The sequence below is a fragment of the Arachis hypogaea genome, chromosome 5 (genome assembly GCF_003086295.3).
Source record: "Arachis hypogaea cultivar Tifrunner chromosome 5, arahy.Tifrunner.gnm2.J5K5, whole genome shotgun sequence".
NCBI classification, from domain to species: Eukaryota; Viridiplantae; Streptophyta; class Magnoliopsida; order Fabales; family Fabaceae; genus Arachis; species Arachis hypogaea.
In genome coordinates this window covers 1,250,687-1,274,822 of record NC_092040.1, presented here as the reverse complement: position 1 = coordinate 1,274,822, position 24,136 = coordinate 1,250,687, and the positions used below count along the sequence as shown (strand labels likewise).

At 31.0% G+C, this 24,136-nt stretch overlaps 3 protein-coding genes across 4 annotated transcripts in view; all 3 read left to right on the top strand.

Annotated features, from left to right (window-relative positions):
- The window catches only part of LOC112800037 (patatin-like protein 2), a 32,320-nt gene extending 14,995 nt beyond the window's left edge, over positions 1–17,325 (top strand). The window contains exons 1-6 of one of the 2 annotated variants that reach the window (XM_025842074.2): positions 12,737–12,964; positions 13,721–14,080; positions 14,682–14,840; positions 16,263–16,601; positions 16,716–16,890; positions 16,974–17,325. In XM_025842074.2, the coding sequence (XP_025697859.1) occupies positions 12,827–12,964; positions 13,721–14,080; positions 14,682–14,840; positions 16,263–16,601; positions 16,716–16,772 (1,053 nt within the window). In that variant the 5' untranslated portion in view covers positions 12,737–12,826 and the 3' untranslated portion in view covers positions 16,773–16,890; positions 16,974–17,325. Of the gene's footprint in view, positions 1–12,736; positions 12,965–13,720; positions 14,081–14,681; positions 14,841–16,262; positions 16,602–16,715; positions 16,891–16,973 lie in introns of those variants that run through there. The other variant, XM_025842075.3, reaches the window with a different exon arrangement.
- A 4,042-nt stretch (positions 17,326–21,367) lies between these two features.
- Positions 21,368–22,401, top strand: LOC140184639 (patatin-like protein 2; the record flags this gene model as incomplete). Its single annotated transcript, XM_072236573.1, has 2 exons — positions 21,368–21,508; positions 21,856–22,401. Coding segments are annotated over 2 exons (552 nt in total), but the record flags the coding sequence as incomplete, so codon positions are not given.
- On the top strand, positions 22,352–23,885 carry LOC112800036 (patatin-like protein 1). The gene is made up of 3 exons (XM_025842073.3): positions 22,352–22,663; positions 23,258–23,468; positions 23,709–23,885. Exons 1-3 carry the CDS (start codon positions 22,499–22,501, stop codon positions 23,735–23,737), a joined length of 405 nt encoding a protein of 134 aa, XP_025697858.2. The 5' UTR covers positions 22,352–22,498; the 3' UTR covers positions 23,738–23,885.
- Positions 23,886–24,136: the final 251 nt, after the last annotated feature.

The window sequence follows — 24,136 nt, the reverse complement described above, 5'->3', positions numbered from 1 at the left end:
ATGAGAATTCATAGTGGCAAATAAGAACAAAACTAATAGAGATCTAAAACTAATGAAAACTAACAAACAAACAAAAGACAAACATATTCACAATATTCACATATTTACATTAACCAAAAACATGGCACTCATGTGCATTCCCCGGCAACGGCGCCATTTTGATGATTGGATTTTTTGACGGTTTAGAATTTCACTAATGAAATCTCGTTGTAAAGTATAGTCTCTAAACCAACAATAATCCTTTCATACAAAAATTTGTTTTTTCCAAGTACAAACCCCTAAAATCTATAAACCGAAGTATTTAAACCTCGGGTCGTTCTCCCTAGGAATTACAATAAAGTGTCTTGTTATTGGTTTGAGTTGTTTTGGGGTTTTGGATAAGAAGCATGAAAAGTAAATGGCAATGAAAATAAACTAACAACTATAAAATGCTCTTGGCAAGGTATGAAAATTAGAAGTCCTATCCTAGTTATCCTCCTCAATTGTGATGAAAATTGTTCATGGCTACCACTTAGTTAACCTCTAACCATGAAGGAAAGTCAAGTGGATGAATCAATTTGATTCCTCAAGTCCTAATCAACTCCTAAGGGAAAGACTAGCTTTAGAGGCGTTCAAATCAATTAGAAACTTCTAATTATCAATCAACAAGGGAATTAGATAACTCAAGAGTCACTAATTACTCTACCTAGGCTAAGAGGAACAAAACCTACACTAAAATCCAACCAAGCATTTCATCAAACACTTGGAAGGCATAAAAGGGAAACATAGTAAATCAACAACAAGAATAGAATCTAACAACAATTATTGAAAGGAACTAACAACAACAATCAAGGAAATCACAATTATCATGAATTACCTCAAATTGCATTATTGAAAGAAACAAAGGAACAACAATCTATCCAAAACAAAATGAAGAATTACAATTATTAAAGCACATAACTAGAAAGAGGAAGAGGAGAAGATTAAGAATTGGTAAATGAAAAGTGAATCAAAGCATGAATTAAACCTAGATCTAAGAAGAGAGATTAACCTAAACCTAATCCTAATTCTAGAGAGAAGTGAGAGCTTCTCTCTCTAACTCTAACTACTTCTAAAGCTAAACTATGACTAATTGGTAACTAACTTCTCATAATGTCTTCCCCTTAAACCTTCATCCTTTTATTCCTTTCTCCTAGCAATTGGCGCCAAAAATGGGTTCAGAAACCTTCTCAAATCGCCAGGCACGTGTTGCATTAATGAAGTCATGTGCCACCATCGGCGCGTGCGCGCACGGTACGCGTGCGCGTCCCTGGCCAATTCTGCAATGTGCGCGCGAGCGCCTTGTGCGCGTGCGCGTGCTTGGCTGAGATCAATTCTCTTGTTTTTTGTGCTTCTCTCCATTTGCATGCTTCCTTCCTTGCTCCTTTGATCCATGCCTAGCCTATTTCAATCCTGGAATTACTAGCAAACACATCAAGGCATCTTATGGAATCAAGGAGAAATTAGAATTCATCAAAATAAGGCTTAAAAAGCATGTTTTTTACACTTAAGCATAAATATGGGAGAGATAACAAAACCATGCTAATTCATAGGCTAAATGTGAGAAAAGGTTATCAAAACACTCTAAATTCGATACAAGATAAACCCTAAAAATGAGGTTTATCACCACGCGACTATTGCTGACGCGTTGGGGGCACTGTTACGGCCTGGCCCAAAGGGAACTTGGGCCGACCCGACCCATTGACCACCCGACTTGAATGGTCGAATGATGTACTCGTATCTGGCCCGAGCACGCGTCCGGGACAGCTGGCCGTCACAGCTGTACAAGGAAACTTCGAGGAAGGTGGGTTCTGCCCTCGTGGGACCCACATCTGACATAGTATATAAGGGGAGGGTCCTACCCCTCCCCCAAGGTACATCACACATTCCACTCAACCTATTTCTCACCTGCACACTAACTGACTAGAGCGTCGGAGTGTCTTTGCAGGTGACACCCCCTCTTTCCATAACAAGAGCTTGGCTACCCGGCAGATCCGATCCCAGCACAATCGCGAACGAAGAGTTCCCGCCTCCTCAAATCTCCACCCGAACCGTCCGAAAACCGTTCAACCGAACACATTTTTTTATAATATGCTTTAAAATAATTAATAATTTATAATAATTAATTAAGATTAGTTAAAATAGTAGGTTCTTTAATTAGTCTTATGTAATTATAATGTTCTTGAGTTTAATTTTAAAAAATATATTATTTAAAAAAACAAATAAAAAATTTCAAAATACGATTGATATACTAACAAAACTAAATTTTGGTTTGATGAAATTTTTATTTTTTAAAATTTTTTTACTAAAATTTGTTTTTAAAATATAATTTTTAAAAAATTATAGTATTTATATTTGTTAAATCAAATTAAAAATAAATTTTAATAAACACAAACAAGAATTATATTTAGTAAAATAATGTTTAAAATTTAAAAAGATGATATAATAATTATGTTAATATAAAAATAAATTTAGATATTTATTAATATATAAAATTATATTATAAGACTTTTTAATAAACACAAACTAACTTTTATATTTTTTAAGTATTTTCATCAAAAATTTTTAAATTGTCTTTAATTTTTAAAATCTATAAATACATAATTTTTTTATTTACCAAATATAAAACAAAAAATTTAAACTTTTCAAAAACATAAAACAAATTTATAAAAAGTTTTACTAAACTAACTAAACCAAGCCAAAATTAAATATCTCAATTCTCCTTACGAGAAAGTTTGGCTTTACAATTTATATACATTTCAATACTAAGAATATTTTGCGTAGAAAAATACAAGTATTCATTAATTATAATCTGAACTAAATATGTATGACTTACAAAAATATTTTAGTTATGTTTAATTTTGGTAGCTTTTATATATTATTTGTCTAAATAAAAATATTATTTATATATTAAAATTTATCATTAATATTAATATTATATATTATTTATATATAAATATATATATTATTTAATTTATTTTTAATTTATATTTTATATTTTAATATATATTTTATATTGATTACTGATATTAATAGTTAATTTTAATATACATATTGTATAGTTGTTGTCTAAATAGTAAATGTACATTTTATGTTCTTTACTAATGTAAAAAATATAAAATGTAAATTTAAAACAAACCTATGCATACAATCGGACTATATAGCTCCCCAAATAATAATATCAGATTTGTTATTTGTGCATTTTAGGGTTAATTTTTTTAAATATGAAAAAAACATGGTTCTGAAAATCGCATCGGACCGACCGGTTCAATCGGATTAATTAAGAATCGGCTACTTAATCGGTCCAAGTAAGTTCAGAAATTGTCTAACAAAAATCGGTAAAAAATTGGTCGAATCGACAGTTAACCGATAAACTGGCAAAATCGTCCAGTTTTTTAGTTTGAAAAAAAAAAACTCTGAACAGCGTCGTTTTGTCCCTATAAGAAAAAAAAGGCAAAACGAACTAAGCTAACCCTAATCTCTAAATCACCCATCGTACTCATCAGCAACAACAACTCATCTCTGCTCTCTTCTCTGCCCAAATCCCTTCTCCCTTCTCCCTCACTCTCATCAGTCTCACTCACCAAAATGGCACAAAATTCCTAACCCACTACGGCGCTACTTCCCTCTCTCTCTCAGTCAGCAGCCCCTCTTTCTCTCAGCCAACAGCAGTCACTGCTTTCGCCGTCGCCGAACTCTTCTCGTCAGCCAGAGGGTGTCTTGCCGCTGGCAGTGACAGATAGAGGGTGCTTCAAGCTCTTGGCCATCCATCATCGTCTCCTCCACGTCGTCACCTTTGGCCGTCCATCCTCGTCTTCTCTGCATCATTTTCATCTTCGTCGTCGTGTGGACTTGCAGATCGAAGCGCGGTCGGCTGGATTCCTCCATTGTTGGTGAGTTTGCTCGATCCCGTCTGTCTCATCGTTCCTCCCTTGCTAGTAGTCTTGCTGCCTGTTTCGTTCCTCCGTCTGTCAGTTTGGTCGCCATTACTTTGCTTTAGTTTTTCCCTTTTGTTAATTTCTATGATTTTGAGGTTCTATTTTTTAAAGATTTAACTCTGTTTGCTTCAATTTATGGTCGTGTATTTTGTTAATTTTACCGAGTTATTGAAATCTGAGATCTGATTCTTGAGTTGCTATTTCTTTTTCTATTTACTGTGTTATAAATCTGAATTGGAGTGAGTTGATATTTTGTTCTGTTTGTTGTGTTCTGAGTTCTGACTTTTGAATTAGAGTTGGTGGTGGTATGATTAATTTTGTTTATTCCCTTCCATTTCAGCATTGTTAATTCTACAATAATTTCTTTCTTTAATTTCTCCTTTTACCCTAAATTTAGGAAATTAAACGTTGGTTTAGATTTTTCTTATTTTAATTTTGAAAAGAATAAGAAGAGATCAGATTTTAGTTTACTTACCAGATATTGTTATAGTAACAAAAAAGGTCATGCTACATGTTTCATTGTATGTTTAATTTTTAATAATTTTATTTAATATTTAATTAAATCGATTGAATTCCGGTTAAACTTCAATCGAACTTTTGAACCAGTGAACCAGTCACTCTACCGGTTCATTGACCGGTCCAGTTCTTGCAACCTTAGAAAAAAATTGTGTGCAATTTATCATAATGAATAATTAGTATATTTTTTATATGAATTTAATTCTTTTTTTTGTTTTAAGTAACAAATCAGATTCTGAGATTTGGAGAAATAAAGAAATCTAAGGGTCAAATTTTATAGTGCACAAATTAAAGAGTCTGATTTGTGTTGAAATAAATATTTTTTTATCGTAAAATAATATAAATCAGATAGTCTAATTTACACATGTAAAATATTTTTAATATTAAAATACAAAAAAAAATCTAAATCTAATACTCAGAATTGGACATTTAATTTTTTTAAAATCATAAATCTATCTCTTAAATTTGTACACTCCACATAAAAAAAAGGTTTAATTACTATGTTGGTTTCTATAGTTTTGTGAAATTTTCAATTAGGTCTCTATATTTTTTTTCTTTTTAATTGGATCTCTGCATCAATTTTTTTTTTCAATTAGGTCCTTCTTAACAGTAATTGGCTTAATTATATAGGAACCTAATTAAAAAAAATATTGGTGCAGGAATCCAATTAAACAAATAAATATAGAGACCCAATTAAAACAAATTTTGGTACAAAAACTCAATTAAAAAAAATATAAGAATATAATTGAAAATTTTGCGAAACTATAGAAACAAATGATGGTTTATCAGTGGCTAAGAGAATGGGAGGTTGAATCTTAACTCCTTTTTCGCTTAGTTACTATTGCTGTCCTTCAGAACACTTGAGGAGATATTTCTTGTTTTTGTCTTGTGCCTAGCCAAGAGACTTTTTTGTTTTGTCTCGTGACCAGTGAGGAGATATTTTTCAGTTTTGTCTCTTATGCAACAGAATCAGAAATGGAGTAGAAGAGAGAGAAAATTACACCAAGATATATCCTGGTTCAGCTGCTAAGTGCAATGCAGCCTACATCCAGTCTCCATCACATCAATGATGGAATTTCATTATAATCATCTTTGATTACAAACACCAATTCTCCCTAGGAACTACCCTTCCAATATGGGACAAGTCCAGAATCTATTCCCAAAACTGAACTTGACTTGGTAACCCACCAAAATTTCAACTGCTAAGTGCTAACCCAACTTGTAAGGGGATTCTCACAGAATCATGAAACACAACACAGATGTACAAAGGACCTCTAAGAACATCAATAGCTTTTTCTTTTAATTTTATGCACTTTGTCTTTTTTTGCTCTATGACTTTTTCTTACAAACCTCACTGTTTGCCTTTTTCCATGAGACTCAAGATAGACAAAATTAAACAGAAAATTACAAAATAGAAAACATTGAAGGAGAAGAACTTTTGTTAGCTTAGGTAGCTATGTGAACACTGTGCTTTCACTCTTTTCCTTACTTCAAGCCCTGGCTGTTTTCCCTTATTTATAGAAGGGGAAGCCTCCACGGTTGAAACTGTTGAACCAAGCTAAACTTCTTCTTCTTCATGCAAAACCGGTTCGGCCAGAGAGAGAGGAGAGATAACTGAATGTAAAACCCAATATGCAATTACCTCTGTGTTTTCCCTTCACACCAAACTTCATCAATCCGAGCCATCCATCTTGACTTGCACTCCAAGAAGGATTCCTAGCCCTTGATGCGTTCTTGATGTATGACAGCTCCTTCTACTCCACTTTTGCTTCCTCTTTCACGTAACCTCCTTAGCTACCTTCTGTGATGGGTGAGCACAAATCAGAGACGAGCCATGCCTCTGAGATCTTCTTTCTCTGACCGAGAAAATCTTTTTCTATTTTTGGTATGGAGAGCATGAGCTTACTTCACCAAATCTTTTACTCCTTTTGGGTGAAGATCTCAGCCACAGCATACTTTTTGTTTTCTTTTTCTTGTCATCATTACAATGGTCTTTGGCTTGCTTCCAGCTTCTTCTTCATTACTCTGATAGCTTGCAAAAGCTTTCATGCTTTCTCTGTGAAGTGACCGAATGCAAGAAGAGAGATAAGAGAGAAAAGAGAAAACTTTTAATGGATTTGAATGAAGAAATCAAAATGAATTAATTCACTTCTATTTTTCTGTTTTAGGTAGCGTGTAGCATTGATGATAATAATCAAATCAATTGCTAATTTCTCTCTCATGGTTCCCATGTGATTAATGATAATTGAATTAAATTTAGAATCCATCATATGAGAGAGAGATCCGTTGGAAGCAAGAAGCATTTACTTTCTCTCTTTTCTTCATTTCGGACCAAGCAAGCTAGTGTCTAGCAAAAGATTAATTTAGGCTAATAGTAATGATTGAATCTGGCCCAACTAATTATAAAAACAATTCAGCCACTTAATATAACAATTTTTGCTCAAGGCTGAATGTACTGGGCTTTGTTTACCAAGATATTGGCCCAATTAACAAAATAATTCAGCCAACATTCACATACTAATTTCATAACCAAGGTTGATTCTCCTTCTCATATTGGGCTGGCAATTTTTTTTGGCCCAATAGCAAAATCTGCACAGCAAAATTATTTAATTAATACATATGAACCAAAATCAAGTTAATAATTTTGTAATTAATTATATTAATAATGTTTAGTCATCACTAATTTAATTTAAAATTTTTCAAACTCATCGACAACAAAATAATTAAACAAAAAAAAAAATATAGAGTAAAGTACCATTTGTACCCATGAAAGTTGAAAACACTGACAAATGTACCCACGAGAGAATGAAACTACCAAATGTAACCATCAATCGTGACATTCGTGGGACGAAACTAACCAAGCCTTATTCCGGCGTTGACTCCGTTAGTAACTCATCTTCCGTGGCACTCCTCGGCGTGACATGGCTTGGGGGGCCTCTTACGTGGATTTCTGAGCTGTGTGACCGTTATAATGTATCCTCAACCCCAAAATTTCCCAAATTCAAAGCTTGTTCCATCCCCAATAAGAACCCTAACCCTAGATTCACAAAAATCTTCAAAATTATACCGATGTCGAGGCGAAGACTGTTTACTCCAACTTCGAATGGCAATGGTAGTGTGTCTGGAAGCTCAAATTCAGGAAGGGTGCATGATAGGAAGTTTAATGGGAGATGTCTCTGTGGGTTGGGGGTGACGCTGTTACAGTCAGGGACGGCGATGAATCTTGGGAGGTGGTTCGTACGTTGTCCCAATTGGAAGGTAACTCGTTTTACATCCTGTTCTCTGTGAGTTGAATTGGTATCTGATTTTAGTTTTTCTGCCATGGATAGAACTCGGACTGCAACTTCTTTGCATGGGTAGACGAAATCGAAGGGCAATGGGAGGGTTTGAGGAGAGCACTGTCAGAAAGAAAGATGCAGGAAGACGCTAATGATGCTAACGTTGAACTGAAGATGCTGATGATGTTAGGGAGGTGTGAAGTTGAAGTTAGTAAAGTTAGGTTTTGGCTTGTGATTATATCAATGGTGGTGGTATGTAATGTTGTCTGCACTTTGTATTTGACTCTCAAGGGGTTTTGAGCCCAAGCAGTTTGCAGTGTTAGGGTTTGACAAAAATACCCATGTTCGATTATGTATCTGTCATTTGTAGACATGTGGAAGACAGAAAATGTCAAAAATAGTCTTATAAGACTTGTAAATTTGCAGAAGTTATCTATTACTAATACTAATTTCAAGTCATTTTTTACTTTTTGTTCCAAAATAACATGAAAGACATGCAAAATAAGCTCATAAGTACGTAGAAATTTAGCAACTGAAGTGTTCAAGTTATACTAGTTATAGGTATGAGTTTTCAACAATGACCATGCACAAACACCGAATACCAAAACATAAGCAATTGTAGGTATAGTATGTGACATATCCAATAATTGTAATCTAAACTGCCATGGCACAGTACCAAGAAAAAAAAACATAATATAAACACTCTTGCTTCAAGGAATTGGAGTGGAGTTGCTGCTGCCGCTTGATCCTTCCTTCAAGTGTGCAGTTGTTGACCTCTTTTTTGGTGGATGACGGAAGGCAGGCTGAGGCCACGGAGTTAAGCTTGATCCTCTCCTTATGGGAGTAGGCATGAATTCCATGAATCTGGAAGTAGTCCCCTGGGAGGCAGCTTGCATGGTTTGAGTTGTCACAACGGGTGGGACATCAGAGGCCGTGGGTGATGGAGTAGTAATAGCTGGTGTTGTTGGAGCAGACTGTGGTTGGTGAGTAGTTGGTGGTGGTCTTCGCAGATTCTTTTCCTTCCTTGGTGGCTTTTTTGTAGTTGTTGGCCTAGTTGAAGGAGACCTCACTGGATTAGGAATGGGTTGAGGAACTGAGTTTGTCTCCTACAACAGTAGAAATATATGATTGATTTCATTAAGAACTTTTAGAATGAAGTTGTAAAATACAACATTAGACTTACATTTGGTGGCTAAGATGCTGCTGCTTCAGCTGCTTCAACTGCTTCCAGATTCTCTTCCCAGAACATCTCCTCTTGTCTAGCAGCCTGATCCCCATCATCCTCAGCAGGTGGGTGTGGATTTGTACTTTGTCCCCCAGCACTCCCAGCCATGGCTTCCTTCTTCTTGGAACAGCTACGACTGTTGTGTCCAGTTTGCAATACATGTAACATGAATTTTCAAGTTGTGGACATTGAAAGCACAAGTAATGAGAGCATATGAATTATGGTTTACCTTTAGGCAATACTTGCAGGTGATGGGGCCATACTTTCTGGGGGCCCTATGAGGATCTGGGTGGGGTTCCTTTGGGGCGTCATTCTTTTTGTCTCTCTTCAACTTTGGCCTCCCAATCTGCTTCTTGTATACTGGGGGTAATATAGGAGGTAGATCAACATGCTGTCAGTATTCTTGACTAGGGACAGGCTAGATAACGTATTGATATGTGCTATTATATGCCTCCATGGAAAGCCAGTTATGTGCATGTTCCTCTGGCTTCCTATTCTGATATGCCAGTGCAGCACATGCATGCCTGCACGGCAAGCCAGTCAGTTGCCAAAACCTACATGAACAAGTCTCTTTCCTATATCCACCATAACCTTATGAGGCAGGCACTGAAGGTGGAGGCCTGACTGTTGATCGTCACTTGGACTTCTGTTGACTACCCCCAACTACATCTGGATTTAAATCTGGTTCCGGCTGTGAACTACTGGGTTGACTACAAGTACCAGGTTCTTGACAAGGCTGTGGGATGTACTGTGTGAAAACCTCGACAGATTCGGCAGACCCTTTATCCATAGTGGGAGCCACTGACTCCGCAGACACTGGAATTTGGTTTCCAGTTTCCTCACTTGCAGCTGACACATTTGGTTGTTCAAGTTGTGGAAGAGTCTTCTCCAGAGGTTGATATTGCGGTAAGTTGGGTTTAGTGGGTGGATTTGGTAGCTGAATGATCCTTGGTGCCTCATCGAAGGTTACCTTTAGTGAATGGGTGGGTATATTTGGTTGATCATTGCTGAATTCTGGTTGTGCTGTATTTCTTGGGGTATGATCGACTTCTTTCTCTCCCTCAGCATCCTCTGTTTGGGCATCCGGTCCAAGCACACCTCCTACAGTCTCACTCAATTTCACCACTCTCTTTCTCTTCTTCTTTGGGGTTTGGGGTCTCCTAACACACAATTTGGTTCTGTGCTTCACTGGGGTCCTACTAACATTTAATATCTCAAGCTCTGGTTCTGGTTCATTGTTCTCTTCTGCAATCTCAGGAACGTCAACTGGATGCTCGGTGAACACTTCAACTCTCCTCCCATTGGCAATGGCTGCTTCATACATACTCACCACATCCATGTCTAGTCTAAGCAATCTCAACCCACCATCCAACTCCTTCCCAGGTTCAAGCCAATAAAGCTCGCTCACATCATTGTACCCTATGTCCTTTACTAAGTCATTCATGAAGAACTTATTAAGCGTGTCCACATTCACTCTTTCAATCTCTGTTTTCTCTCTACCAACATATGCCAGTTTTTCATGATCACCCTTTTCAAATTTTCCTCTATGACTAATGACTAGTGTAATGTGGATAGTTGCCATCTGCAAACACACATGTATACACAAAAGAAATCCAATTCACAACCAGATCATAGCCACTACAAAGACACCCTAATAAAAACCTCATACCCACAACCATGCACCAAAAATCCAGAAAACAACGACAGAGAAATCGAGGCTTAGTACTTACCTATGGATGACACCACGCAACTCCAAGAGCTGACACGATCCACACCAACAACCACCCTCTCTTGACCACGGAGATTATCGTTAGGGCCGGAGATTTTCTGTGAGTGGAGAAGATGAACAGTTTAGTCTTAGGGCTCTACCCTCTGTTCTGTGAAACGCGCGAATAGGTTTACCTCTGATAACTGTTCAATTTTAATTTCCCTTTTTTTAAAAAAAATTAAATTTCGAAATCCAATTATATTTTTAGGTGATTGTATTTATAATTTCCACCTGGGAAGCCCCAAAGCCATGTCACACCGGGGAGTGCCACGGAAGATGAGTTACTAACGGAGTCAACGCCGGAATAAGGCTTGGTTAGTTTCGTCCTACGAATGTCACGATTGATGGTTACATTTGGTAGTTTCCTTCTCTCGTGGATACATTTGTCAGCGTTTTCAACTTTCATGGGTACAAATGGTACTTTACTAAAAAATATATAAATTCTTCCATTATTTGAAAACACTAATAAAAGCCCAATAACAAAAATAAAAAGCGTCTAGGGGCAACGTGAGGTCAACATACAATAAATGTGCCAAAATGTATGCCTTTTAATATATTTGTTATAATTTTTTTATAGTATTAAAAGTAATTTTTTATTTTGTTCATTTCTTAACTTTTATTAATCATTTTCAAGGGCAATGTATGTTCATTATTGTCGTTTATGCTCCGGAATATGCACTGCTGACGATAATTCCCTCCTATATGGCTACAACAACCCCTGTACTTTGAACTCGTTTATATATATATGTGTTTAAAGTTTAAACTAAGAATATAACTGCAATAATAACGCATATATATCGATAAACAATGCAACCTATCGTAATCATGGTGTCTATTAACAAATTTTAAAATAATGAATAAGAAAATAATAACATAAAATTATTATATTTAATTTAATATTTATAATTATATATATAATTATACACGTATTCTGTTTAATGACTAATATTGTTTAATTATTTCAGTCTTAAATAAAGAATATAAATAAAGTAGGCAAAAATAAAAAAAATATAATTTTAAACTATTTAAGACTTTTTTTATATTTCAAATACTTTTATTAAAATATGTTATATTTTCTAAAAGTAATTTATCGTTTTCAAAATAATATTTTAAAAGTTATGATACTTATATTTGATAATTAAAACAAAAAGTAGAAGGAGTTTTTAATAAGTATAGGTTAATTACAATAATAATAGTATTTGGTGAAATTACTTTTAAAATTTAAAATGATTTTTAATATAATAAAATTGATAATTTAATAATATAAACTGATTCCGAAATATATTTTCACAGGTATTTCTAAAAGTATTCATGGTTGTTAAAAACTTAAAAAACAAACATACAATATTTTTATTTACCAAATATAAATTTATACTTTAAAAAACATAAACACCTTTTAATAAATTTTACTAAACTCAGCTCATCCTTAATATTATCCATCTGCTGATTGTGTATGTGTTTTGATTTCTTTTGGCCTTTTCCTTCCTAATATTTTTTAGTGTATTGTGTATCACTTAAATTTTCATAAATAAAGAAATAAGACTACGGAAATAAATTATCACTCTAATTTTGATAATATCATTTTTTTATAAAGTTATGAAATATATAATATATAAAAACATTATATGTAGAGTAATATTATAAAAAAAAGTGAAATCACCATTTTTCTAAAACTATTACACATATGCATTTACAAGTTAGAAAACAACGATTAAAAATTGCAATTGGAACTTTAGAAGTTGCTAGACTACGTACCTTAACCTTATCATTTGTAATATGTTTATATAAATGTTACTTTCAACACATATTATTATACTCCACTGCAATTATAATAATACATCATCACGTGTTAATCTCAAACAATGCTTTATTCATTTATTCCCCCGCCCCAAAACAAAAAATTCATATTTTATTTCAATAATCCAATGCCTATCTCAAGCATTATCGTATGACACGAGCTCTATATATAGGCTTGATTCTTAAGCTTACACTCACGCCTTCCTTAGTTTGTTTGAGTACTCTTCTATAGACTCAATCTTTCTCTACTTTCTTAAGTGCTTAATTAGTGTCCTAATAAACCATAATGACTGGACTAAACTCATCAACGAAGCTACCACCTCCATCAGTGGGAAAGTTACTAACTGTCCTCAGCATTGATGGAGGTGGCATAAAAGGACTCATTCCTGCTGTTGTTCTTCAATTCCTAGAGGGAGAGCTTAAGGTTAGATATACATATTCATATTTTATTTAGTTAAAAAAAATACATTTTTCATTTTCATAAAATTATTTATATGCTTTTATTTTACAACAATTTTAAAAAATTATTTAAATAAAATTATTTTATTTAATTTAATATTCATAGTTTTATGCGTACAATATTTAATTATAATTACAAACTTATTATATATAATGTTACTCAATTATTTTGATAATAATTAAGGTACAAAATAAAATAAGTGATAATTAAAAATATAAAATAAAATAACCGTGACATGACGATATGTTACTGCTAAAATTGACATGTGATGACAAAATTCAACGTTAACAAGTAACAACAACTTAACATTATTATAAAAAGCGAGCTATGATTAATTAATTGCTGGTATTCAAATTATCAATTCCGTTATATTATCAACAGTATTTTTTCAACTTCTACCAAGATTTATTTATGACTGTATTTAATAAAAGTGTATTTGTAAAAGTATCTAATAAAAATATCTTTTTTATTATTATGTCTAATAAAAATATCTTTATAGATATATCTTTTAGATGTGTTTTTTTATACATATATTTAAAATATAATAATTAATTATTATTGATAATAAATTGACAAATAATAGATTAATATCCTATACTTTTTTAAAAATTATAAAAATTAACTACTCCAATATTTTTAACTGTTTACTGCTTAGCTATATTTTTTTGTTTTGTTTTAGATAACAACATACTGACCTAGATATCTGTAATTTATATATAGAAACTTGATGGAGAGCAGGCAAGAATTGCAGACTATTTTGATGTGATTGCAGGAACAAGCACTGGTGGTCTTATTGCAGCAATGTTGGGTGCTCCAGATGACAATGCAACCAACCCTCGTCCAAAATATAATACTGATGATATAAAAAAATTTTATATCAACGAAGGTCCCATAATTTTCACTCCTCCTGAAAAGCCTCATGATATCACCACTCCTGGGCCAATATATGATGGAAAAGTTTTACACGAAATTGTGAAAGAAGGATTAGGGTCAACTCGATTAGTTCAAGCGTGGACCAATCTTGTGATTCCAACCTTTGATATATTACGACTTAGTCCTGTTATTTTCTCAAAGTATAAGGTGCTGATTATATATAATCTATATTTTTCTAAGATTAAAGTATGTTTTTGTCCTCAACGATTTGGGATAAGTCTCAATATTATTTTTAATATTTCAATCGTCTTATTTAAATTTCTAACGTTTTAAAACTGACTCAATATTATTCTGCCGTTAGAGATTCGTTAACAGAATTGACGGCGGGACAAAATTGAGACAATTTTTAAAATGTTAGAGACTTAAATAGAACGAAAACGTTGGGATAAAAATGATACATAATAATTTTATTCTTTAATAATATCAATTTTTTACCATACATAGTATTCAATTATTTTTTAATCACATCTAAGTAAATTACACTTAATCATATTACTTTTATTTTAAATAAATTTTGTCACGCCGTCAATTCTGTTAACAGATCTCTAATGGTAGGACAATATTAAATTAATTTTGAAATATTAGAAACTTAATTAAGACTGTTGAAATGTTAGAAAAAACTTTGGGACTTACCCCAAACGTTAGGGACAAAATCGACACTTTACTCTTTTTCTAATAATCTAGAAAGAGGAAATAAAATTAAAAATAATGTTAAATAGAGTTTGTTGAAGAATCGTGATACGTGCAGGCTCAAGAAGATGAATTCAAATACTTGAATGGACTTCTATCAGATATAAGCATATCAACTTCAGCTGCACCTGTTTATTTTCCAGCACATTGTTTTACCTCTGAAGATGGTAACACAGAATTCAATATGACTGACGGTGCTGCAGCGGCCGGTAGTCCGGTAAATTAAATCATTATAGTTTGTATTTTCTAAATTATATAGCTTAAAATTAATTCTCATGAATAAATTAAAATCATTCTATACTCATTCATATATTTCTTCCTATTGGCTTAAATTTATGAAAAAAGTGATATTATTATCAAAATTTTTATATTAGAAAACTTCAGAGTTTGAGATAAACTCCAAAAAAAAGCATAAACCAAATAAAAAAAATAAGAGGTATACAAAAATAAGAACAAACCTCAAAAAATTATTTTTATTTAAAAGAGTGTATTAAAAATATATAACTATTTATATAATCTCTCATCTCAATTTAAATTTTTAGAAGAAGTAATATTACGATGGATGTCACTTAGATAAAAATGTCAAAAATATTTTTTTTAATATATTTTTTAAAAATTAAAATTTAACACATATAATCAATTAAACTGTTTTTTTTATTAAAATTAGGCCTGACAAATCAATTTAACCAAAAAATTAATAAATTAAATTTTGAACCGATATAAATTAATATTTTTTTATAAAAAATAACTACAATATTCCTATTATAAAAAATAACTAAAATACTTCTATTATATATATATATATATATATATATATATATATTTTTTGAAAACTCTAAATCCTAATCCTATAACGACAAAGAAGAAAAATGCTAGAATTTAGAATTCTCAAAATTAATATATATAATAAGAGTATTTTAACTATTTTCTATAATAAAAGTGATGTAGTTATTTTTTATAAAAAATAATATTAATTTAGACCAATTCAAAATTTGATTCACAATTTTTTTGTCAAATTAATTTTTTTAGCCTAATTTTGACAAAAATAACATAATTTAATCAATTATATGTGTTAAATTTTAATTATTAAAAAACATCTTTACAAAATTCGTTTTAAACATTTTTATCAGAATGACTTCTATTATTATACATTCATCTACTTAAATACAACTAATAATATGAGCTAATTAAGAGTAATAGTGGTTCGTCGTACAAACTTACACTAGCATAACATTAAGAGTGTGTATGGTTCAAATATTATTTTATTACTCAAATTCCATTTTTACGGGAATCAAATATATCCAAGGAGAATGTGGGAATTAAAATGATCGTATTTTGATTTCCTAGAATAAAACTTGCTTGAGAATAGCTTTTTAAACTTTGAACTAAACATGAGAATACGATATTCCCATCTTAAAATTCTTAACAATTATTTATAATTTTCCCAATCACACACACCCTAAGAATTTCACACACACCCTAAGAATTTCTTGCTTTCAATATACTTAATAAACCTTGATAAACTGAACTTTGATAGACTCAATTAAGGAATATTCATTTGTGCCAATTTATATAAAAACTTTAGGTGCATTATTATTTCTAAAGACAACATTATGTATGTATAATATATTCTTGTTAGGTATTGGTAGCTCTGAGTGAATTAGGACAAGAGCAAATGAAACATCCAGAGTTATACCCAATGATGGATACAGCAGACGACTGCTCTAATATTCTACTGTTGTCTCTGGGTTGTGGAGTTCAACCACCGGCGGCTGCGCCGGGATGGACCGTTGACGCAGTAAATCAATGGAATCAAATAGCATGGATGGCTGACCTTGATTTTTCAACGAATCCGCCTACATTAAAAAGACTCCCTGCATTGGAAATTACCGGTGCTACAACAACAGATGTAGTGGAGTATTATGCTTATAGTGTCTTTAAAGCTCGTCACGCTGAGCGCAATTACCTTCGAGTTCAGGTATATTCAGTTTTATATATGAATTTAAATGAAAAACGAAAATTAGGAACCAACTAATTTTATAATGTATTGCTTTTATAATTAGATAAACAATAACATTATATATTATTGCAGACAGATGCTCTGACCCAGATATGGATAAGGGGGACAATGCAGACCCGGATAACTTGAACAATCTGGTGAATATTGCGAATAAGATGATAGATGGAAACGTTAAAAAGATCAATCCAGTAACCTTCCAACTCGAACCCATCGATGATACTACTACGTATCAACAGGAGCTTATACGGTAATTAATATACATACATAAAGATAGTTACGTTGTTTTTGAATATGAATAATACTAATTATTCTTTAATTTATTGCATGTAGCTATGCTAAGCTTCTTTCCGAAGAGAGGAAGGGTCGAATCGCTAAATTGGGATCCAAGAAATATTAGTGTTGAATTCATGGAGCAACTGTCGCAGCAACGTCAATAATCATCATCGTCTTGTTTGAATTATATTTCCTTTCGATTTGTGTGTGCATGCAGTTAGATATATATGCCTTTCCTATGTAGAACAGTACAAGGGTATAAGGTCAAGAATAAATAACCAACGGGATTTGGGTTTCTACAACCCGTTGGGTAATGGGTCTTGTATGTGTGCTATAATAATTAATGAATAATGTTGCTTTACTATTCTAAGAATCAATAAAATGATGATGAGTTAATCTTGTACCTCAATTGAATTTTTAGAACAATTTTTTACTTTCTTCCAAAGGAAACAAAATGATCCATTCTATCTAGAATAACCATATTTTAGAGTTCATCAAAGATCGAATTCTTAACCTTTCGGATCTAGCGTTTGAATACCATGTCATGATACTACTCATCCCAAAAAATTCAGTTGATAAAAAAAGGTAACACTAATGGTTATATCTCTAATACTCCATAAACTTCTATTATACACATTATATAAATATTTCATTAGCTTTTCATAATTTCTCAAAAAAAAAGTAATTATAATCAAATCGATCATGTCAGAAAGATAAAAAAATAGTTAGATAAAATAAATTATGGTTGTTTTTAGCTAATTTATTTTTGTTACTAAATATTTTAGTAATCAAATATGGAATAAGAATCTTTTTCATTATAAAATCTATCGCCTATGAGGGATTTTGAGAGTTTAGAGTAGGACGAGGTACTAAGATTTGCGGTGCTGAGGGGTGAGGGTGAATGAATAATGGGCTTCAGCTCATTATACACAACTTACACACACTGTAGAATTCTTAAACTAGATTAGCCTTAAAATAAGAATCGAACCCAGTGTAACATTAATCTTAACGTGCCATCTAAACTAGGCTTCAAGCTGTCAATTTCATTTTGTTATCTGATTAATGTCAATATATGTTACCCTTTCTTATATTCTCTTTTTTTTTTCTGTCACGATTATAATCTGATTTTTTTTTATCATGGATGATTATGTTTTGTATATTCTTTTTTGGTCAGGAAATTGTATTTTGATTTTTTTTGGACGGGTTGGGTAACTAAACCCAACAGATAACCAAGCCCATAATAAGACACAAACTGAACAGCCAAAATATCTTGGACATGAATGGCCTCTAATAAAGCCCAAAAAACCCAGCTCCCATTAATGGGAGCCCAATTGAGCGAAATCTTGTCAGCGGGCTTTCATTTTTGACATTCTAATTCGTTCTACAACACGTCAAGGAAGTGAGAATATCGATTAAACACTTGGGCTTATTTGGGTGAACTTCTAAAAAAAAATTTTTTGAGTTGTTTTTTTTAAAAGATCTTATAAAAAAGTAAAAATAATTTTATGTTTAGATATTTCATACAAAAAGATCTTTTTATTTATTAATTATGTTTGGATATAACAATATAAAAAAACTTTTTTATTTATTTATTACATGAAAAACATCTTTTTTTTTAAGAAAAAAGATCTTTTAAAAAAAGATATAAATTACAGCTTCTCAAAAAATATATTTTTATGATTTTTCTAGTATTTTTACTTTTACTATTCGAAATTTGCCAAACACACTAAAAAAAAATTTCATTGATAAAATTAAAATTAGTTAATATAAAAAATTTAAAATGGATTAAAGATAAAATTTTTTAAAAGTTAAAAAAAATATATATTTATAAAATAAAAAAAACACTTATTTTAATATCTTACAAAAAAAGAAAGTGAAATGTTCTCTATATTATTTGTCTATATAGTAAATGTACATTTCTTAACTTGTAGCAGCAATTAAGTTATTTTATTTTAATAACTTATTATTTCTAGTTATAATTGATATTCTTTATATAAAGTATCTTTACTAATGTAAAAGATATATAATGTAAATTTAAAACAAACCTTTTTTTGTGACTGTTTAAAACAAACCTATGCATATAACCGGACTCCCCAAATAATAATATCGGATTTGTCTATTTGTGCATTCTAGCTGCAACACGAGGTCAACAAACAATAAATGTGCCAAAATGCATGCCTTTTTCTTTTTTTTTTCAGAAATAATGTATTTACATCTTTTATTTACGTAGTCTACTTTATCCGCCACTAGCCCAGTACCTTATTATAAGACTTTGTTGTTAATAATATTTAAACTTTTTAAAAATATTTTTTATAATTTTGTATAGTATTAAAAACAAATTTTTTTTCATTTCTTAACTTTTATCAACCATTTTTAAAAACAAAAATATATAAAGATAATATATAATATTCAATGTACGTTCATTATTGTCGTTTATCATCCGGAATATGCGCTGCTGACGATATTCCCTCCTATATATAGTTAGGACTTACAACAACTTCAATACTATATTTATTTATTTATTTATTTTATTAAAAATAAAAAAATTCGAACTCGAAAGTAATTTGATCTATAATTAATTGCCAACAACTTCAATATTATATACTTAAGTATTTTTGTTAATTAAATTTAATTAATTTAATCAAACATCAACAAAAATTAATTATAATAATATTATTTTAAATTTTATTTTTTAATTTAATTGGTCTTAATTCATAAAAAAAACCTTAAATATATAGCATTATTATTAAGAATATATGTGTTAAAACTAAGAATATAACTTCAATAATACCACATTATCTTTCAAATACTTTTATTAAAATAGGTTTTATTTTCTGTTTTTGTATGATAACATCTCTGAGGTATATCTCGTTTTAGAGAAAATCGAGCTTGTCTTTTCGTTTTTAAAAAATGTATATTTCGGCAAAAAGAATACAGAGAGTAGATATCTACAAAAGGAACTCCAACGCTTAAATCAGTAAGTATTTAAAAGGTATATAATAATTCTATGAATATAGAATATTAGACATAAAATATAACTTATCATATAGGCCCCATTTGAAATATAGAAAGAGGTGTCTTTATATAGATATAGAGTTGATGAATAGAGTTGATGTTATAACCGTTGGTCGTCATTAAGTCAGAATAATAGTTATTAAAATCATCTTACAAACTTAGAATGAAGACAAATAAAATCGAGTTATAACTCATAATGCACACTAAAGACCGAACTATAAAGTGACAATCACTTTTTAAAAGTAATTTATCATTTTAAAAATAATATTTTAAAAGTTATAATACTTATATTTGATAATAAAAAAATAAAAGTAATTTTTAATAAGTATAGTATTTGGTGAAATTACTTTTAAAATTTAAAATGATTTTTAATATAATAAAATTTATAATTTAAATAGTATAAAAATACTAATTTGAAAAAATACTTTCACAGATATTTTTAAAAGTATTCATGGTTGTTAAAAATTAAAAAATATATAATATTTTTATTTACCAAATATAAATTTATACTTTAAAAAAATAAACACTTTTTAATAAATTTTACTAAACTCATCCTTACAACTATCAACATCTAAGTATGTATTTTGATTTCTTTTGGTTTGATTCAGATTTTAAATCCTTTTTCTTCCTACTACCACTACAAAATAAAGGGAAGATAGCGATGGTTTAATTACCGATTTACGATAATTTTAAACCGTCGCTAAATATAATGCCAGCAAAACTACAAACGCAACACATAAGGGCGCAAAAATAATATTCTGCGGCAGATTCCAATAACCGCTGGTATAACCATAACAAATCAATAATTTTATGTATTGTGTATTGTATATCATTTAAATACACTATTTAGTGTATTTTGTATCATTCAAATTTTTATAAATAAAGAATTAAAATTATGGAAATAAATTGTCACTCTAATTTTAATAATATCATTTTTTATAAATTTATGAAATATATAATATATAAAAACATTATATGTAGCATAACATTATAAAAAATAAAAGTGAAATCACTCATCTTCTAATAAAACTATTACACATATGCATTATTTACAAGTTAGAACAACGATTAAAAATTGCAATTGGAACTTTAGTTGTTCGACTACCTACCTTAACCTTATCATTTGTAATATGTTTATATAAATGTTACTTTTAACACATTATTATACTCCACTACGCAATATAATAATATATAATAATCTCAAACAATGCTTTACTCATTTATATATTCCCCTGCCCCAAAACAAAATTAAAGATCCGTATTTTATTTCAATAATCCAATGCCTATGTGAAGCATTATCATATGACACGAGCTTTATATATAGGCTTGATCCTTAAGCTTACATTCACGCCTTCCTTCGTTTGTTTTAGAGTACTCTTCTATAGACTCATTCTTTCTCTACTTCTTTAAGTGCTTAATTAGTGTCCTAATAAACCATATTGACTGGACTAAACTCATCAGCGAAGCTACCACCTCCATCAGTGGGAAAGTTACTAACTGTCCTCAGCATTGATGGAGGTGGCATAAAAGGACTCATCCCTGCTGTTGTTCTTCAATTCCTAGAGGGAGAGCTTAAGGTTAGATATATATATTTATATTTAATTTAGTTTTAAAAAAATACATTTTTCATTATTTCCATAAAATTATTTATATGCTTTTATTTTACAGCAACTAAAAAAAAATTAAAATTATTTTATTTAATTTAATATTCATATTTTTATACGTACAATGACATTACAACAAAGTAATTCAACGTTTAACAACTTAGCATTATTATTATAAAAGCTATAATTAAATAATTGTTGGTATTAAAATTATAGAAACTAGCTGTTCCAATATTCTTAACTGCTTACTGTTTAACTATATTTATTTTCTTGTTTTAGATAACAACGTATTGACCTAAATTTCTGTAATTTATGTATAGAAACTTGATGGAGAGCAGGCAAGAATTGCAGACTATTTTGATGTGGTTGCAGGAACAAGTACTGGTGGCCTCATTGCAGCAATGTTGGGTGCCCCAGATGCCAATGCAAACAACTCTCGTCCAAAATATAATACCGATGATATAAAAAATTTCTATATCGACGATGGTCCCAAAATTTTCCCTCCTAACGCTCCTACTCCTAATTCTGGGCCCATATATGATGGAAAATGTTTGCACAAAATTTTGAAAGAAGAATTAGGGTCAATTAGATTGGTTCAAGCGTTGACCAATCTTGTGATCCCAACCTTTGATGTTTTACGACTTAGGCCTACTATTTTTTCAAAGTATAAGGTGCTGATCATCATATATATAAAATCTACAGCCAAGTTGGGTTGGTCTAGTGGTCACTAGTCCGCTTAAACAAGTGTCGGGGGTTCGAATCCCACCTTGTGCATGCAGCAACCTATTGGCCAGACAAACCCTTAAATGGAGTTCAGTACCGCGACAGATTAGTTCTTGACCTGTCGGATTGGGGGATAGCGTGGAAAACCAAAAAAATATATATAAAATCTACATTTTTCTAATAATCTAGAAAGAAAAAATAAAATTAGAAATAATTTGTTAAATAGAGTTTGTTGGTGGCATGCAGGCTCAAGAAGATAAATTCAAATACTTGAATGGGCTCCTGTCAGATATAAGCATATCAACTTCAGCTGCACCTGTTTATCTCCCAGCACATTGTTTTACCTCTGAAGATGGTAGCACAGAATTCAATATGATTGATGGTGGTGCAGCTGCCGGTAATCCGGTAAATTAAATCGTTATAATTTATATTTTCTAAATTATATAGCTTAAAATTAATTCTCATAAATAAATTAAAATTATTCTATAATTATTTATGCGCTTTCTATAATCATTATATGATATCAAAATTTTTATATTCTAAAAATCTAAAATTTGATATTTTATGAATTCTAAAAGAAAAGATTAGCATAAGCCAAATAAAAAAGAGAAAAAGGAGATCTATACAAAAATATCAGCAAACTTAAAAAACAATTTTTACTTGAAAAAGTGTGTTAAAAATATAATTATTCATATATTGCTTCTTTTTGGCTAAAACTTTTAAAAGAAATAATATCATTATTCATTTATCTAATAAATACATCTAAGAGTTTAATTTTAATACACTTATAATATAAAACATTTTATACAGTAGTAGTTAGTATAAAATTATACTAGCGTAACATTAAGTATTCTTCCTTTTCAATATACTTAATAAACATTGATAAACTGAATTTTGATAGACTCAATTAAGGAATATCATTTGTGCCCATTTATATAAAAACTTTACGTGCATTATTATTTCCAATCACAACATTATGTATGTATAATATATTGTCAGGTATTGGTGGTTCTAAGTGAATTAGGACAAGAGCAGATGAAGCATTCAGAGTTATACATAATGATGGATACAGTAGATGACTGCTCCAATATCTTACTGCTGTCTCTGGGTTGTGGAGTTCAACCGCCAGTGGCTGCGCCGGGATGGACCGTTAACACAGTAAATCAATGGAATCTAATAGGATGGATGGCTGAAATTGATTATTCAACGGGTACAATAAAAAGATCCCCTGCATTGACATAGTGGATTATTATGCTTATAGTGTCTTTAAAGCTCGTAACGCTGAGCGCAATTACCTTCAAGTTCAAGTACATTCAGTTGTAAATTTAAATGAAAAAAGAAAATTAGGAACCAACTTAAAAATAATTTTATAATTTTTACTTTTAAAAGGTATTAAATTAATTATGTTTGTACAAAATTTATAATTAAATAACATTATATATTACTGCAGACGGATGCTCTGACCCCAAATATGGATAGGATGGATAATGCTTCTGAAGAAAACTTGAACAATCTGGTGAATTGTGCGAATAACATGATAGATGAAAAAATTAAAAAGGATCAATCCAATAACCTTCCAACTCAAACCCATAGATGATACTACTACGTATCAACAAGAACTTATACGGTAATTTAACTATATATACATACATAAAGATACTTAACAAGTAGTTATTTTTGAATATGAATAATACTTATTCTTTAATTTATTGCATGTAGCTATGCTAAGATTCTGTCCGACGAGAGGAAGAGTCGAATCGCTAAATTGGGATCCAAGAATTATTAGTGTCAAATTGATGGAACTACCGTCGCAGCAAAGTCAATCGTCATCGTGTTGTTTGAATTATATTTATTTCCTGTGTGTGCATGTAGTTAGAC

What these genes read in the sequence shown, in the direction of transcription:
- LOC112800036 (XM_025842073.3), top strand. Translation starts at nt 22,499, where the DNA reads ATGCAGGCTCAAGAAGATAAATTCAAATACTTGAATGGGCTCCTGTCA. An exon ending in GTGCAGCTGCCGGTAATCCG is followed by an intron (nt 22,664 to 23,257) that starts GTAAATTAAATC and finishes ATATATTGTCAG; the next exon opens with GTATTGGTGGTTCTAAGTGA. An exon ending in TGAAATTGATTATTCAACGG is followed by an intron (nt 23,469 to 23,708) that starts GTACAATAAAAA and finishes ATATTACTGCAG; the next exon opens with ACGGATGCTCTGACCCCAAA.